Source organism: Adiantum capillus-veneris, chromosome 12 (genome assembly GCF_014529385.1).
Source record: "Adiantum capillus-veneris isolate H3 chromosome 12, ASM1452938v2, whole genome shotgun sequence".
NCBI classification, from domain to species: Eukaryota; Viridiplantae; Streptophyta; class Polypodiopsida; order Polypodiales; family Pteridaceae; genus Adiantum; species Adiantum capillus-veneris.
The window spans coordinates 96,041,342-96,056,345 of NC_140942.1; the positions used below are offsets into that span (position 1 = coordinate 96,041,342).

Here is a 15,004-nt window from a genome sequence, read left to right on the forward strand (position 1 = left end):
TATGCGCTGTGATTGACACTTTCAATTACACGGCCTTTGACGAATGGCAGCTTCAGTAGAAAGAAAAAATGAAAGAGAAAGTTACATGTCTACGTGAGTCCATAAACCAACCTACTTGGTGGAGGAGTGTAATGGATACATACCATGTAATGATGTCCGTTATGTTCGTGATTCACAACCTTGATTAAAAGGTGCCAAATATGGGCAAAGTGTGGATAACATGGTGGCATCTTATCGACCACCTATAGCCGCTTGCGCATCTTGGGTCATCTTCAATCTCTTGGGTAAGGAGGCTTGGTCTTGAGCTTTCACTCGATTCATCTTAATCTTCTGCTCCTCCCATTGTTTATCCCACAGCTCTATTTTTGTCATATCGCAAGTGGGAGGGAGATCTTCTTTTAAGTCTCTGCAGCACACTTTCATATTGGCCAACACTGTCTTGAGCTTTGCTGGTGTCAAATTCTCGGATCCCTGTAGGAACCCAACTCATATTGGCCTTCGCTTCGTAGCATGCGCTCTGTGTTCTCCCAGATAGCGCTAGTAAGATTTCTAATAAAGACGTCACTTTCAATAATCTGCTGTATGCGACCATCTGTACATCATGATATTACCAAAATACATTCTTTTTGAATGGCACACTTAATAATTTTATTTTGCTATGGCGTGATTTTTGCACTAGACAATTAAAAACAGCATATCAAATACAATTTCATGGGTGCATTGGCACTCTCGCACTAGTTCAGACAAACCATAACCGTGACTTGAAGACTTCAAAAAAATGTGCACGATTATATTGATACAAATTGAAAATCATTTTCACTATAACATGTTATGTTTAATTGTATAAAATACAAAAAAAACAAGTAACTCTTAAGTAAACCATTCAGATCAAACAATACAGGTAAGCTATCCAAAATATTTCAGCATATTGTGATAAACCATAAGACATGAGTTCATATTTTGCACGTTGCACTCTTACACTAGTTCAGATAAACCATACCCATGACTTAAAAGACTTCAAAAAATTGTGCAAGATTATATTCATTTAAGTTGATAATCATTTCCACTTTAAAATGTTTTGTTTAATTGTGCAAAATGCAATAAAAACAAGTAATTCCTAAGGAAATCATTCAAATCCAAAAAACAATTAAAAACCCAAAACATTTCAAAATATTGTAATAGAACACGTCTTATGAGTTTATATTTTGTACGTTATCACTTTAAAACAATTGATACAGTAGAAGGCATGCATGTGCATCGTGATGTACATAATGCCAATCTCATTTTAGCTCATTTTAAAACATTAATAGTATATAATTCCTTGAGAAAACATTGAAAATTTAGTGCGATTTTAACAAACCACTCATAAATTGCAATGAACATCTTGCTTTTTAAAAAGATCAAAATGAATTTCTTATATGCAAATTTATGGAACATAGTCTTAATTATGCCCGAGTTTTTGGCTTCTTGTGCTTTGAATGGCATCTCACTTGGTAGGCCTTGCCCTCAAAAGCTAAATTGGGTTTTGCAGGTTAAGATGCAATAGGAATAGCTTGTAGTTGGTGATCGATCAGAATTCTCTCCACAAAACTTTCCAGTTTCAAATCCTTTATCCATGATGATGTCTTCTAATAATTGGAAGTATCAACACCTTGTCAAGAATTCAAATACGAAGTAGGTAACCTCTTTTCAGTGGTACAATCATGTGTAGATGCCTTGTAATATATATATATATATACATATTAGCTCCTGAGTCACTACTACTCTCTCTCTCTCTCTCTCTCTCAAGATCCCGACCTCGGTTGCAATGCCCGGGGAGGCTTAAGTTTGCCACAAATGACTGGCATACTATCCATATTGGTTGCAATGCCCCGGGAGGCTTAAGTTTGCCACAAATGATTGGCATACTATCCATATTGTCTCCTTAGAAGTAAAAGATGGAGGTGCTCATATGCTCCTAGAAGAGCCTCACAACCGGACTCGAGAAGTAAACTGTGGCCTAATCTTTTCTACAAGAAAGTTATCCCAAGTTTGAGAAGCACAGTACTTAATGCCCATGCCCCACCCTTTCTAGCAATTAATTTCTAGAAAAGTACTTAATGCCCGACGCCCACCCTTGTATGCTTGATATGGAATTCTCCTGCAGAGATGAGCTTTACTGCTAGAATCTTTACAAGAAAATGGAGTTGTACAATGGAATGGATAAATCTGAATTCCATGATTAAAGTAAAATGGAATGGATAAATCTGAGTTCCATGAATTTTTAGATGTGGTACCCTCAGACTTGGTATTGCATCAACCAAAGACAATAGTTTTTGGGAACACGTCAGAGGTGTAATGGCTCTTTACTTAAAGCCTTGGGGGGTTGAGAAGAGAGAGAGAGAGAGAGGACAACCAATTAGAAAAGATTACTACTAAGTTGTATTTAAAAACAAAATCATAAACCTATGTATATAAAGTATGCCAAGCTTTGCAGAAAAACATTTGGAAGTGACAATTTACCCTGTGCATAAAAAATTTATGGTAAAGCAAGACTAAATTGAGAAGATTTAAGTATTTTCTATGTATATTTGTGTAAGCAAATCAACAGTAGACCGGAAGGCAAAAACAAGCTCCTGTTGAAGCTCTTATTTATCTACACCCCACTGCTTTTGGCTACATTCTTCACAGCACCTCAAGGGATCAAGCCACAGCCCAATCAGCTGCAGGCACCTCTCGTTGAAGCCACAGCCCAATTAGCGGCAGGCACCTCTCGTTGATGCTTCCTTCTCTCTTCCTCCTCTCGCCTCCGCCTCTGCTCCTCTTCTTGTTTCCTAGGCTGGTGTCTCTCCTCCTCCCTCCTGCGCTCTTCTTCACGCCTGCACCTCTCCTCTTCCTGCTCCCGCCGTCTCCGGCTCTGCTCTTCCTCTTCACGTCGTTTCTGCTGCTCTTCGCTCTCCGGCTTTTTGCCTATGCCTCCGTATCTCTCGTTGTCCTGGCGGCCCCGGCCACCTCTTTTGGATGGAGGGAAGAAGACCTCCTCATCCCGGCCGAGTTCTCTTAGCTGCTCTTCATCCACATTGAAGGCAGCGGCGGTGACTTGCTTGGGGATACCACGGTAGACAGAGTTCTTGCCTGCCAGGAAGGTGGTGAAAGGGCTGCAAAAAACATTCAGGAGAACAAGGATAACTGCATTATCATTCAATAATGTGCGATGACATGATGGCTGCGACGACGATGACGTGACATGATGTCAACAATGTTCAAAACAAACCTTGATGATGTAACCAGCTTGATCCATTCAAGTCCTTGATCTCCTGCAATTTTCACTGAAGGGAAGAACTGAGGAATAACTAGCACAGTGCCCTCGCGCACTTCTTGATCGAGCACATTCTCCCCATCTCCGCTCGCAACTTGAACTCGCCCGTTCCCTCGAGTGAAGTAGAAAAGTTGGTGCCCATTGCGCACGAACGAAGGCGCCATCATTGCATTCTGATAGAAGCCAGAATTCAACATCAGACAGACAATGTCTGTCTTAGTCCTTTATTAATAATTAATCACCGTCTTAATCCTCGAGTAATTAGTGGCTGTCCTACTTTGTAATTTATAATAAGAAAACAACTGTTTGTAGCTAACATGGAACGGTCTTAATTACCTTTTCCAAGGACACCTTCACCGCGCTAAATCCAATCTGATGCAAAGCGGGCAGCTTATGGCAATTGACTCTATTGAGAGCACCGCCATTTTTTACGTAGAAGTCCGGAAACTCATCCCTCATGCTGTACTTGAGCTCCTCAAAGTAGAAAGGGTCTGAAGTTTCCTTCAAGTAGTTTCTCTCTTCCTCCTCCCCCCCTTCCTCTCTGATCCAGCTGCGCCGCTCGGGTATCTCTGGGAAGTGGATCTTTTGCTTCGCTTTCACAATGCCTGCTTCGTTTTGGTTCTCAAGGAGAGTCTGGATTGTTTGCTCGTCGACACCCCATGCTTTAGCGAGAGTGTCTTTGCTGAATCCATGAAGTACAGATCCAAACCTGGCCTGCTTGCTACCAGCAAGTCCAAATTGCTGCATACAAAAGTCCATTCTTATCATTTGATCACTTTTACCAGCAGTACATAGCATTGAGCACTTTAGTAGATGCAATAGCATTGATTCCACTTTTACCAGCAGTAAATAACTAATTCATTCACAATATGCAGATCTCATATGGCACTGGCTAATGTCTAAGTGCATGCACGGGGTTTGCTAATTACATGAAAGCGCCCGGGGTTTGCTCCATAGCTGGTATCTCCGGCCCATAGAATGCGGTGACGCTCATTGCCGTCATTATACCACCAGTAAACGGTGCCCTTGGGCAGGGCAATCACATCCCCCCGCTGCACTTTCCGAATATAAGTTCGCCGATACTCGCTCTCAGCACCGGGGATGACGGCGCCCATTTTACCGCACCCTGCACCGCAAATTACAATTACCATTCAACAAGAGCTAGGCAAGAGAGTCGACGCCATTTATCACAAACTACAAAGGTAATATGAAAATGCAAAATGCACCTTGCAAAACATAGGCAATCTTGTCCGCATCCGTATACTGTGGCACCAGCAACCCATTCTCTTCCAGGTCGAGCTCCGCTATGCCCACATGTGCGTTGCGAATGGCATCGATCTCTTCACTCCAGACACGAAGCCGTCCCCCCTCTGACTGAAGCTGCTCACGAGGCCGTCCGAGCTCGATTTGAGGATATAAGCCACGTCGCTCTTCTTCCTCCTCGCGGCCACGATGACGGCGTCTTCCCCTTTCCTCTTCCTCGCGCTCACGAGGCTCCATCACCCTGCGACCACGACTACCGGCCTCGCGAGACGCCAAGGAGGTGGTCAAGAGGCCAAGGACCAGAAGAAGACCAAGCACCAGCTGCCCTGCGCGCGCCATAGCTACAACTCTAGTGGTACACCTAGCTAGCTATGACGTACTATACACGAAGAAAGCAGGAGTGCAGTGGTCGCCTTTTATAGGAGCGCGCAGCTGGAAGATGAGTTCGGAAAGAGCATGCTCGCAGTGTCGATACGTCGCGGCCTCTGCGAAGCCCCTCTCCATTTGGAAACGTTTGTTCTTCATGACATGCAGTTCTCTTTCTCACCAACGCTTAATTACACGCAACAATAAAATTGAAATTTATTACAAATTTGATATTTGTGACGTGCTGCCTAGTCAGCCATTGTTATATGCCACGGGCTATTAAAAGAACCAGGGAGGAGTAGTCGTGTGCATTTTTTGGGGCGATCTGCGTCGTCCATGATGTGAGCAAAACAAAAAAGTAAACATGGATCGGACGCTGGCATGGAGCTCTCGGACGGGCAAGGACGACCACGTTGGCAAAAATGTGATGAGGTGGATCCGTCGAGGTCGGAATCTCCATGTTGGCAAATTGTCGTACGTTGCAAGAGGATTGCGAAGAGTGGCTTTCATGAATTAGTGGCTGTAAGGGTGGTGGGTTGGGGGCTTGGAGGGTTGCAAGCGTAGGAGGGCGGGTGTCTATGGGAGAGGAGGGGTGAGAGGGTCAAAGATTGCTTGCATTGCTGTGCAGCCTCGACGTAGGGCCTCAACAGGGTGGTGGACAAGCTTGCAAGTCTCGAGAGGGTGGCCCCCACATTTTGCAAACAGCAAGCCGCACAGGGATTGCACAAGCCTCATTTTGGGATTTCATATTCACCTAATCACAACTTTTTTGTGTGCTCACAATGTTAATTAACTAAATTCTCAATTCATCAATCTTCACATTCACAAAAAATGACAATGTGGTTTGAAGGTAATCTGGTAGGTTGGCTGGATTTGCCCACCGGTACAGCGCCCAGGCCTGTCGAAATAATTGCGCCACACGTCGAGGGCACAACTTGGCAGGCCCGATGCATAGCTAGATGGGCCTTAAGGGCACTATATAAGAGGGCCCTAGGGTCCCCCATCAATCTTCACATTCACAAAAAATGACAATGTGGTTTGAAGGGAATCTGGTAGGTTGACGGGCTATTAAAAGAACCAGGGAGGAGTAGTCGTGTGCATTTTTTGGGGCGATCTGCGTCGTCCATGATGTGAGCAAAACAAAAAAGTAAACATGGATCGGACGCTGGCATGGAGCTCTCGGACGGGCAAGGACGACCACGTTGGCAAAAATGTGATGAGGTGGATCCGTCGAGGTCGGAATCTCCATGTTGGCAAATTGTCGTACGTTGCAAGAGGATTGCGAAGAGTGGCTTTCATGAATTAGTGGCTGTAAGGGTAGTGGGTTGGGGGCTTGGAGGGTTGCAAGCGTAGGAGGGCGGGTGTCTATGGGAGAGGAGGGGTGAGAGGGTCAAAGATTGCTTGCATTGCTGTGCAGCCTCGACGTAGGGCCTCAACAGGGTGGTGGACAAGCTTGCAAGTCTAGAGAGGGTGGCCCCCACATTTTGCAAACAGCAAGCCGCACAGGGATTGCACAAGCCTCATTTTGGGATTTCATATTCACCTAATCACAACTTTTTTGTGTGCTCACAATGTTCATCAATCTTCACATTCACAAAAAATGACAATGTGGTAATCTGGTAGGTTGGTTGGATTTGCCCACCGGTACAGCGCCCAGGCCTGTCGAAATAATTGTGCCACACGTCGGGGGCACAACTTGGCAGGCCCGATGCATAGCTAGATGGGCCTTAAGGGCACTATATAAGAGGGCCCTAGGGTCCCCCATCAATCTTCACATTCACAAAAAATGACAATGTGGTTTGAGGGGAATCTGGTAGGTTGGTTGGATTTGCCCACCGGTACAGCACCTAGGCCTATCGAAATAATTGCGCCACACGTCGGGGGCACAACTTGGCAGGCCCGATGCATAGCCAGATGGGCCTTAAGGGCACTATATAAGAGGGACCCTAGGTCCCCCATTCTCTTCACAACGTCGAAGCTTCCCAGCCTTGAGAACTTCCTAGTTGTCCTAAGCTCTACCAAGCTTTCGCAAGCCTTCATAAGCCTGACAGACGGTATAATCCTTCACTTAATTTCATGTCTTTTGTTGTGTAAAAAATTTGGCTTACTGTTTTATAAATATTTTTTCTAATTTTTGAAGTGTGCTGATCTAGCTATTCATGTCATAATAATCAATATCTAATTCTCCTTAATGATTTTCTCATGTTAAACTGATCATTTAATATGGGAAAGTGCCAGGGGAGAAAAAGCTGGAATATTGGTTAAGCTAGCAAACCGGCCACAGTAGGGATCCAAAGGAGGGAAAATAGGGATCCAAAGGGGGGGCCATCTGCAAAAGATCCATGTGCAACAATGGGCTAAAAAGACCAACACCCATATAACTGGAGATCAAGAGCATGATTTTTTTCTCCTTCCAAGGTGGATGTTTAAGGTGGCTGCTGGTGCTTCCACTGTGGTTTCTCCGTGGAATGATATACGTACTTTGGAATGCATACCCCTTGAGTGATTTGCTTCATGGGAGGCTTATCCCGTCTACACCCGTTCTTGCCCCCATCCTTCAAACATCCTAGTTTACACTAGGCTGGGTGATCGCCTGTCCATGACATGAGAATTGCCCTTAGAATGCAAGAACGATATGCTATGTCCAAAGAGTTGTCAAATATGGCCGTTGGTGGATAGTTAAAATTGATGGAGAACCCATCAACAAAAGCCAACTCAAGTTCACATATTAAAGGCTCTAAAAGGTATGGAAGAATATTGCCATGTTTCTTTTCTAACTTCAATAAGCCGAGTGGCAAAAATAGCACTGGCAAAGGTCCAATAATTGAGTTTTTGCCACCGTTGAGGACCACCACTTCAACAACCCCACTATCTTTCGGCTTGGTTGAAGCCGTTTGAAAGCCATCCCAATGGCACATTAGTGCAAAATTTCGAGGATCCCCCTAAGAAAACATGAAAGTTATGGGCATGATAAACATTGCTAAGATGAAGCCTATTCAAATTGATTGCAATATTGTCTCACCTTGACCATTCTTCTTGGCACTTTGATATTTGTTGCACAATGTGAGCATAAGAACTCATATTCCTTGGTAATCTCATTCCAATTGTTGTTTAGCTCCGGACTACGCAAGGCGGTTGGAAAAGTCTGATAACACATGGCACAAAAACTATTGGGGCACTTAACTGGAATCTCCCACTCTTTCTGTGGGTTCCAAAAGTCTTTGCACATTCTTATTTTTTCCCCATCCCAGTAATCGTTGATAACATTGGTAGAGGTTGAACTGTCCGCTTGCCAATTACTTCTTGCCTGCCACATTGTAAGAAAATCATGACAAAACTCCTCGCACTGACATAGAAGATGCAATTGCTCGATAAACGAGATGTACTCAAATCGCACCACGTTTTTTCTCTCCTTGCCGCAGACATCACAACGTCCACAGTATGTCTCACAATTTCTCTTGTGCTTATTCCTTGAAGAGGACAGAGAACATGTACATGGTAAAACATTCCCCACGTATATATCCTCTGCATCCAGGGGGAAAAGAGAGGGCTTGTGTTGTTTTTCATCCTTGCCTATACAAAGTCGCCACTGTGCAGTTTTTAAAAGCCCCATCTCTTTATATCGAGCAAACACCTGCGTAATAGTTTGTGGTAAGGTGTTGTCTACTCCTGGAAAGTCTTTATCCATGACAATTTCTAAGAGTGACCTATTCTGCCTTTTTTTCATAGACCATTAATTTCCCTTTCCCTTTCTATTTGGGGGGAATATCATTCTCAATATTACATCTTGTGCAAGAAAAGGTGAATGAAAACTATCCCGATTGGATTGTAGGCTCAACACCCAGCTCTTAAGCTCACCCCGCAAAAGGGAACCTCTCTCCGAGGATGAACATGCCAATACTTGATCGCTATCCTCAACAAATGGCTCCATTAGTCCTACATCACATAAACATACACAATTTGCTCACTTTGCTTGGTAGGTTGATTAAAAAAATGGAAACAAAATGTATTCAACCACTCTTCAAATATACAAATTGAAATTCAATAGAAAAAGGTTGTGTCCATCAATCACAATTCAAAGATACATACTCACATACAAAATGAATGAGCAAAAAACAATCATATTTGTCTTATAAAGTCAATGAAGTTGATGTCTCATGCCATCTAAACCACTAGCAGATCACCTATCTCAGAGAGGCAATGCTCATGGCACCTCTCATCAATCTCAATACTCACACAATACCGGTCTAAGACCTCACACACTTTGGCCATATTTCCGACCCCAGCAAAACAATCTATTATGATTTCCCCTTCTTGAGTGCAGAGCGAAACTAGGAAACCACAAAAGTTTGTGTGTCTCTGAGCTGCACCACGCAAGGCATTGCCTTATTCATCTAGTGTCAGGTTTAGCTTCCCTGTTGGTAGCTCCACAAATGTATCAGACTTGACGTTGTCGAAGGATGCTTGCTCCCAATTTAGTTCACGTGTACAATCTGGATGGGCAAAGAATGTAATCACTAAAGTGGAAACCACATTAATTCACCACATTAACAAATTATAGTAAATAGGACACATACATATTGAGGTAAAAAATAATTTCTCACTTGAATTGACTTCTCTTGTCCAAGCCTTCAAACGATGATTTCCATCCCATACCACCAACTTTCGACCAACAAGATGTGCCCATCATTAAGATGCAAGCAACTCTCGATCAAACTACCGATTCACCTCCCCCCAATAGGACTCATCCCATTGTTTTTCTTCCTGCTCACTTACTCGAATTATGTCGCCATTGGCCATTTTTTCCGAGACAATAAAATCTGCGAGAGTTGGCATGTAACCATGATGCCTAAACTTATGTGCCAAGTCATCAATATTGTTTCCCCTTGTGAGATGGACAGCTTCCTGACCATGAAGTCGGCACAAGGGAACCCAAGGAAGTGGTTCCTCACATTGAATTACCTCGTGCTTGGCCATCCAATTCTCCAAGAACTTTGTGTCGAGCTCAATATATCTGTCCATCGCCTTGACAACTAGCTGGGAAGATTGCAACTCCTCTTGGGTCGCACCTCTCACAACCTTAACTAGATCAATTTCGACACCTTGCGAGCCCTCTTCCATGACCCTTTAGGAACTTTGGATGTATTCAGTCAAGATATTCAACAACAAGAATTTAACATAAAGTACTTACAGCTCTCCCGAATTCATTTTTAGCGTCTCTTTTTGTACCCGGATATGGTATTGATTCACAAGTCTGAGTCGGTTTAGTCTCATAGGTCATTTTGGCCACTTGAAGACACTAATATATCATTTCATCTCTCTCTCTCTCTCTCTCTCTCTCTCTCTCTCTCTCTCTCTCTCTCTCTCTCTCTCTCTCTCTCTCTCTCTCTCTCTCTCTCTCTCTCTCTCTCTCTCTCTCTTTCTATCTCCCATTGTATGAGTGATCACACAGAATTCACAAAATACTAGCTAGTAGCACTTCCAAATTCATTTTTTAGCATCTCTTTTTGTACCGAGACATCGTATTAGATTCACAAGTTTGTGTCCGTTTGGTCTCATAGGTCGTTTTGGCCACTTGAAGACGCTAATATATCATTTCATCTCTCTCTCTCTCTCTCTCTCTCTATCTTCTTCTTCTTCTTCTTCTCTCTCTCTCTCTCTCTCTCTCTCTCTCTCTCTCTCTCTCTCTCTCTCTCTCTCTCTCTCTCTAGTTTCCACATGTGACCAACACTACCATAAGACTTCGTGCCACCCAAGTAGAACTGACTGCACCATGATTTAGACACATATAGTTTGCATATTGTTGTAAGGGTGGAGCCATGAGGTCCATCACCATCCAATAGTATGGCGCTCGCTCTCGCTCTCTCTCTCTAGATTCGCCAACGACCGATGCTAGATCTCTTGTGATTCAGCTATCCCAACAAGCCGCCCATTTTTTGCTTAGTCTTTTGCTTGGTTCACATCGATCAACTAGGTTTGACTTTGCACTCTAGTTTGAGTCTCTCTCTCTCTCTCTCTCTCTCTCTCTCTCTCTCTCTCTCTCTCTCTCTCTCTCTCTCTCTCTCTCTCTCTCTCTCTTCGCTTACCAGGCTTAGGGTGGGTCGACAAACTTGCCTCTATGCGCAGGAGATTAGAGCAACGGACTTCGCGCACCTTCGATCGCGCACGCTGATTTTAAAATGCCACGCTGAAGCTGCAGCCCGACCCTAATAGTCACTAAATTATTGATTTTTTAAAACTCTTCAAAAGCTCAAAAGCAGCAAGGTGCGCCAGTATAAGCGAAACCTGTTTTTAAAAATCTTCAAAAACAAAGCAGTAGCGCCCAAGGCTACTGCTAAAGAAAGAAACACAATCTCGTTTTGGCGGGTCCCCCACTCCCCTCGTGCGTAATGATCACATGGACGTTCAATTAGATTTGCAGCGGGCTCAAAAAAATCTCACTCTCAACTGGCTTCCCTGGCGAACTACAGCTCCAATTAGCTGGTCTTCTCGCGAGCGCAACCTCTGCTTATACGTCGTCATCCTGCAGTGGCCATCGACCTTGCAGCGCAGTGGCCATTGATCATGGGTACACGCCATGTTCATTTTTTCTGTGCGCAGCCAGCTAATGTCAACATGTGAAATGAATATTAACGTCTTCAAAAGGCCATAGTGACCTATGAGAGAGAGAGAGAGAGAGAGAGAGAGAGAGAGAGAGAGAGAGAGAGAGAGAGAGAGAGAGAGAGAGAGAGAGAGAGAGAGAGAGAGAGAGAGAGAGCGAGAGAGAGAGAGAGAGAGAGAGAGAGAGAGAGAGAGAGAGAGAGAGAGAGAGAGAGAGAGAGAGAGAGAGAGAGGTGGGCATTCGTGTGTGTGTGTGTGTTAGAGAGAGAGGGGAGTGGAGAGCCTCAACGAGCATGGCAAGGTGTTGGATGGTAGTTGAGGTGTTCCTGGCAGGGTTGCTGATGATAATTATAGGGAATAGGGGCCAGGTGGAGGGAGCCGTCGATTGTAACCAAGTAACAGGCAACATCGTTGGTTGCTTGGGCTACGTCAAGTTCAAAGGTGCTGCCCCTTCTTGCACTTCTATGTGCTGTACGGGAGTGAAGAAAATTGACGCCATGGCCACCACGCAGCCCATCCGTTGAGAAATCTGCACCTGTCTTCAAAAGACCGCTGCAACCATCAAGCCCGACCCGAACGCTGTCGGCAAGCTTGCTTCCATCTATGGTGCCAAGCATGCCTTCAGCTTGTCTCAGAAGTGCTCCCAGGTTCCTTGAGCTATCATTCTACTGGGCTTGTCTCATACTAGAAATAGTGGATTTCGCCTGGCTTGTGTTGCCCGGCTGGATCCCTTTGATGTAATGAGACTTATGGTTGCTTTCTAATCTACTTTATCTCCAAAAAAAAAGAAAAAAAGAGAGAGAGAAATGAAATGAAATGTTATATTAACATCTTCAAAAGGCCATAATGACCTATGAGACCCGAAAGTTACAAAGTGGTGGATCTTATACAAAGTCAGAGTAACAAAATAACCTAACAACAGTACAAAACAAAGATATCTACCATGGGGTCCTAAGTTGGTCGATGTGAGCCAAGCATAAAACTAAGCGAAAAAATTTGGGCGGCTTGTTGGGATGGCTGAATCACAAGAGATCTAGCATCGGTCGTTGGTGAATCTCATCAATTTCCTCCATGGTTAGTAGTCTGACCGGGCGGCGTGCATGCCTGGCCAGCGTGCTCCGAATTTTTTGTCGTAGGACTCGTCTCGATGCTGTGTAGTTCTTCGCAGTCGTGGGCGCTTGAGCGGAGAGAGAGAGAGAGAGAGAGAGAGAGAGAGAGAGAGAGAGAGAGAGAGAGAGAGAGAGAGAGAGAGAGAGAGAGAGAGAGAGAGAGAGAGAGAGAGAGAGAGAGAGAGAGAGAGAGAGAGAGAGAGAGAGAGAGAGAGAGAGAGAGAGAGAGAGAGAGAGAGAGAGAGAGAGAGAGAGAGATAGAGATAGATAGATAGATTGAATTATCGTCCACGGAGGCCAGATATGACCTATGGGACCAGAAACAAAACATTACAAAAGATTCCTTCTGATACATATCAGTTAAGGACTGAGGGTCCAGCGAAGGTGGAAAATTGAAGAAAGGTGGAGTGACCTAAGTTGGGGTAGGTGATAAGGAGGGAGCCGATTTGGGAGTTCGGAACTCCTGGATGATGGCTTTACCTCCTCGATAAACTGCCCATTTCCCTGCTATGCGCGCTTCTCGCATCTTTTGGAGTTCGGCCTTCTTCTGTTTGAGTTGGGTGGGTGTGAGATCTTCAGCAAACTAGATTTTTGTGTCCTTGAGAAGCCTCTATTGCTCAAGGATCTTGACTCGATCCTCTTTGGTTTTGAAGGTGAGGATTGCATGGTTGGTACGATGCTCGTGAGCAAGAGTGGTGATTGTTGCTGGATCCCATTGTACCATGTGGGTTGTTCTTTGGATGCGAGCGAAAGACTCGTGGAACTTGGGGTCCCCCTCTCCTTGCCAGTCGCTTGGAAGTCCGCTAATGCGAACATTGAGAGCGATGTCATCTTGTTGCTGTCGTTCGCGCAGCGTAGACGCCACACTATCTTCGACTTTGCGAAAGACGGCATCTTGCACTTGAGTCTTGACCTTGGTTTCTACCTCCGTTTTTGTTTTGTTGAGCTTGATTTCTATCTGCTGTTCCATCTCTTTCTTCTTGGAGCTCTCCACTGCGCTAAGTCGAGACTCGATGGCTACGAGTCTTTCCTTCAAATCTTCATTTTCCTTGCGAAGTCTCTCAACTTCACTTCGAAGATGAACCATGCTGTCCACCTTTGGGGGTGTTGCTACGACCCCGGCGAATGTGGGTTTTCCTCGAGATGAAGCCCGAGTAGTCGCCATGGTAGGCACTCAGACAATGACTTAGGCCTTAAGATGCTCTGTGTATTGACACCTTAGGGCTCTGTGGGAACAGAGGTTTATTGGTTTAATTAAAAAACCTGAGGGCTTTGTGTAGTCGGTAGCAAAAGAAATTTATGTGTAGTTGGCAGCAGATCGACATGGGGTTGAAGTTGACACTAGGCTTGTGGAATGGGTTCGACAGTAAGCTGTGGAACGGGTTCGACACTAGGCCTGTGGAATGGGTTCGACAGTAAGCTGTGGAACGGGTTCGACACTAGGCCTGTGGAACGGGTTCGATGAGTTCAATGGCCAACTGTGGAGCGGTTTCGACAGTAGGGCGAAAGCGAGAGAGAGAGAGAGAGAGAGAGAGAGAGAGCGAAAGAGAGAGAGAGAGAGAGAGAGAGAGAGAGAGAGAGAGAGAGAGAGAGAGAGAGAGAGAGAGAGAGAGAGAGAGAGAGAGAGAGAGAGAGAGAGAGAGAGAGAGAGAGAGAGAGAGAGAGAGAGAGAGAGAGAGAGAGAGAGGAGGTGTGAGAGGTGGGAGGCGACAATGCTAACAGCGGCAACCATGGTGACCCCCCTCGTCAAGCCCAGGATTGTGAAGAAGTGTGTAAAGAAGTTCAAGCGCACTCAGAGTGATCGCAAGATCTGTGTCAAACCAAGATGGAGTAGACCAAAGGGTATTGATTCACGTGTCAGGAGGAAATTCAAAGGGTGCATTTTGATGCCTAACATTGGGTATGGCTCAAACAAGAAGACAAGGCATGTGCTACCCAATGGTTTCACGAAGTTTTTGTTGGACCTTCTTATGATGCACAACAGGAAGTTTTGTGTTGAGATTGCTCACAATGTTTCCACTTTGAAGCGAAAATCAATTGTGGAGCGAGCCGTTCAGCTCAACATTGCAGTTACCAATGGTTCTGCCAGGCTTCGTAGTTAGGAGGATGAGTTGGTGCTGCCCAGTCCTAATGATCACAGCATTAAGGATGAGATAGTTTAAGAGTTTTTGGAATTGTAATTTTGTGTTTATGACAGCCATGCTCTGTTGTATTGGTTTTGGAATATTCAATATCAATGATCATGTTCTTGAAAGTGAGAGAGAGAGAGAGAGAGAGAGAGAGAGAGAGAGAGAGAGAGAGAGAGAGAGAGAGAGAGAGAGAGAGAGAGAGAGATGCCATAGTTATTTCAATTGTGCTTAATTGGTAA

The 15,004-nt window shown here is 44.7% G+C and overlaps 1 protein-coding gene across 1 annotated transcript; it reads right to left on the reverse strand.

Annotated features, from left to right (window-relative positions):
* Positions 1-2,517: 2,517 nt before the first annotated feature.
* Positions 2,518-4,936, reverse strand: LOC147446173 (11S globulin seed storage protein Ana o 2.0101-like). Its single transcript, XM_086525450.1, has 5 exons — positions 4,525-4,936; positions 4,228-4,424; positions 3,635-4,039; positions 3,254-3,471; positions 2,518-3,137 (listed from the first exon to the last, which is right to left on the reverse strand). Exons 1-5 carry the CDS (start codon positions 4,898-4,900, stop codon positions 2,699-2,701), a joined length of 1,635 nt encoding a protein of 544 aa, XP_086381576.1. The 5' UTR covers positions 4,901-4,936; the 3' UTR covers positions 2,518-2,698.
* Positions 4,937-15,004: the final 10,068 nt, after the last annotated feature.

Coding starts and splice junctions, on each gene's coding strand:
- LOC147446173 (XM_086525450.1), bottom strand. CDS start 4,900: ATGGCGCGCGCAGGGCAGCTGGTGCTTGGTCTTCTTCTGGTCCTTGGC. Junction 4,425..4,524: donor GATTGCCTATGTTTTGCAAG/GTGCATTTTGCA, acceptor TTTGCGGTGCAG/GGTGCGGTAAAATGGGCGCC. Junction 4,040..4,227: donor CAAACCCCGGGCGCTTTCAT/GTAATTAGCAAA, acceptor TTTTGTATGCAG/CAATTTGGACTTGCTGGTAG.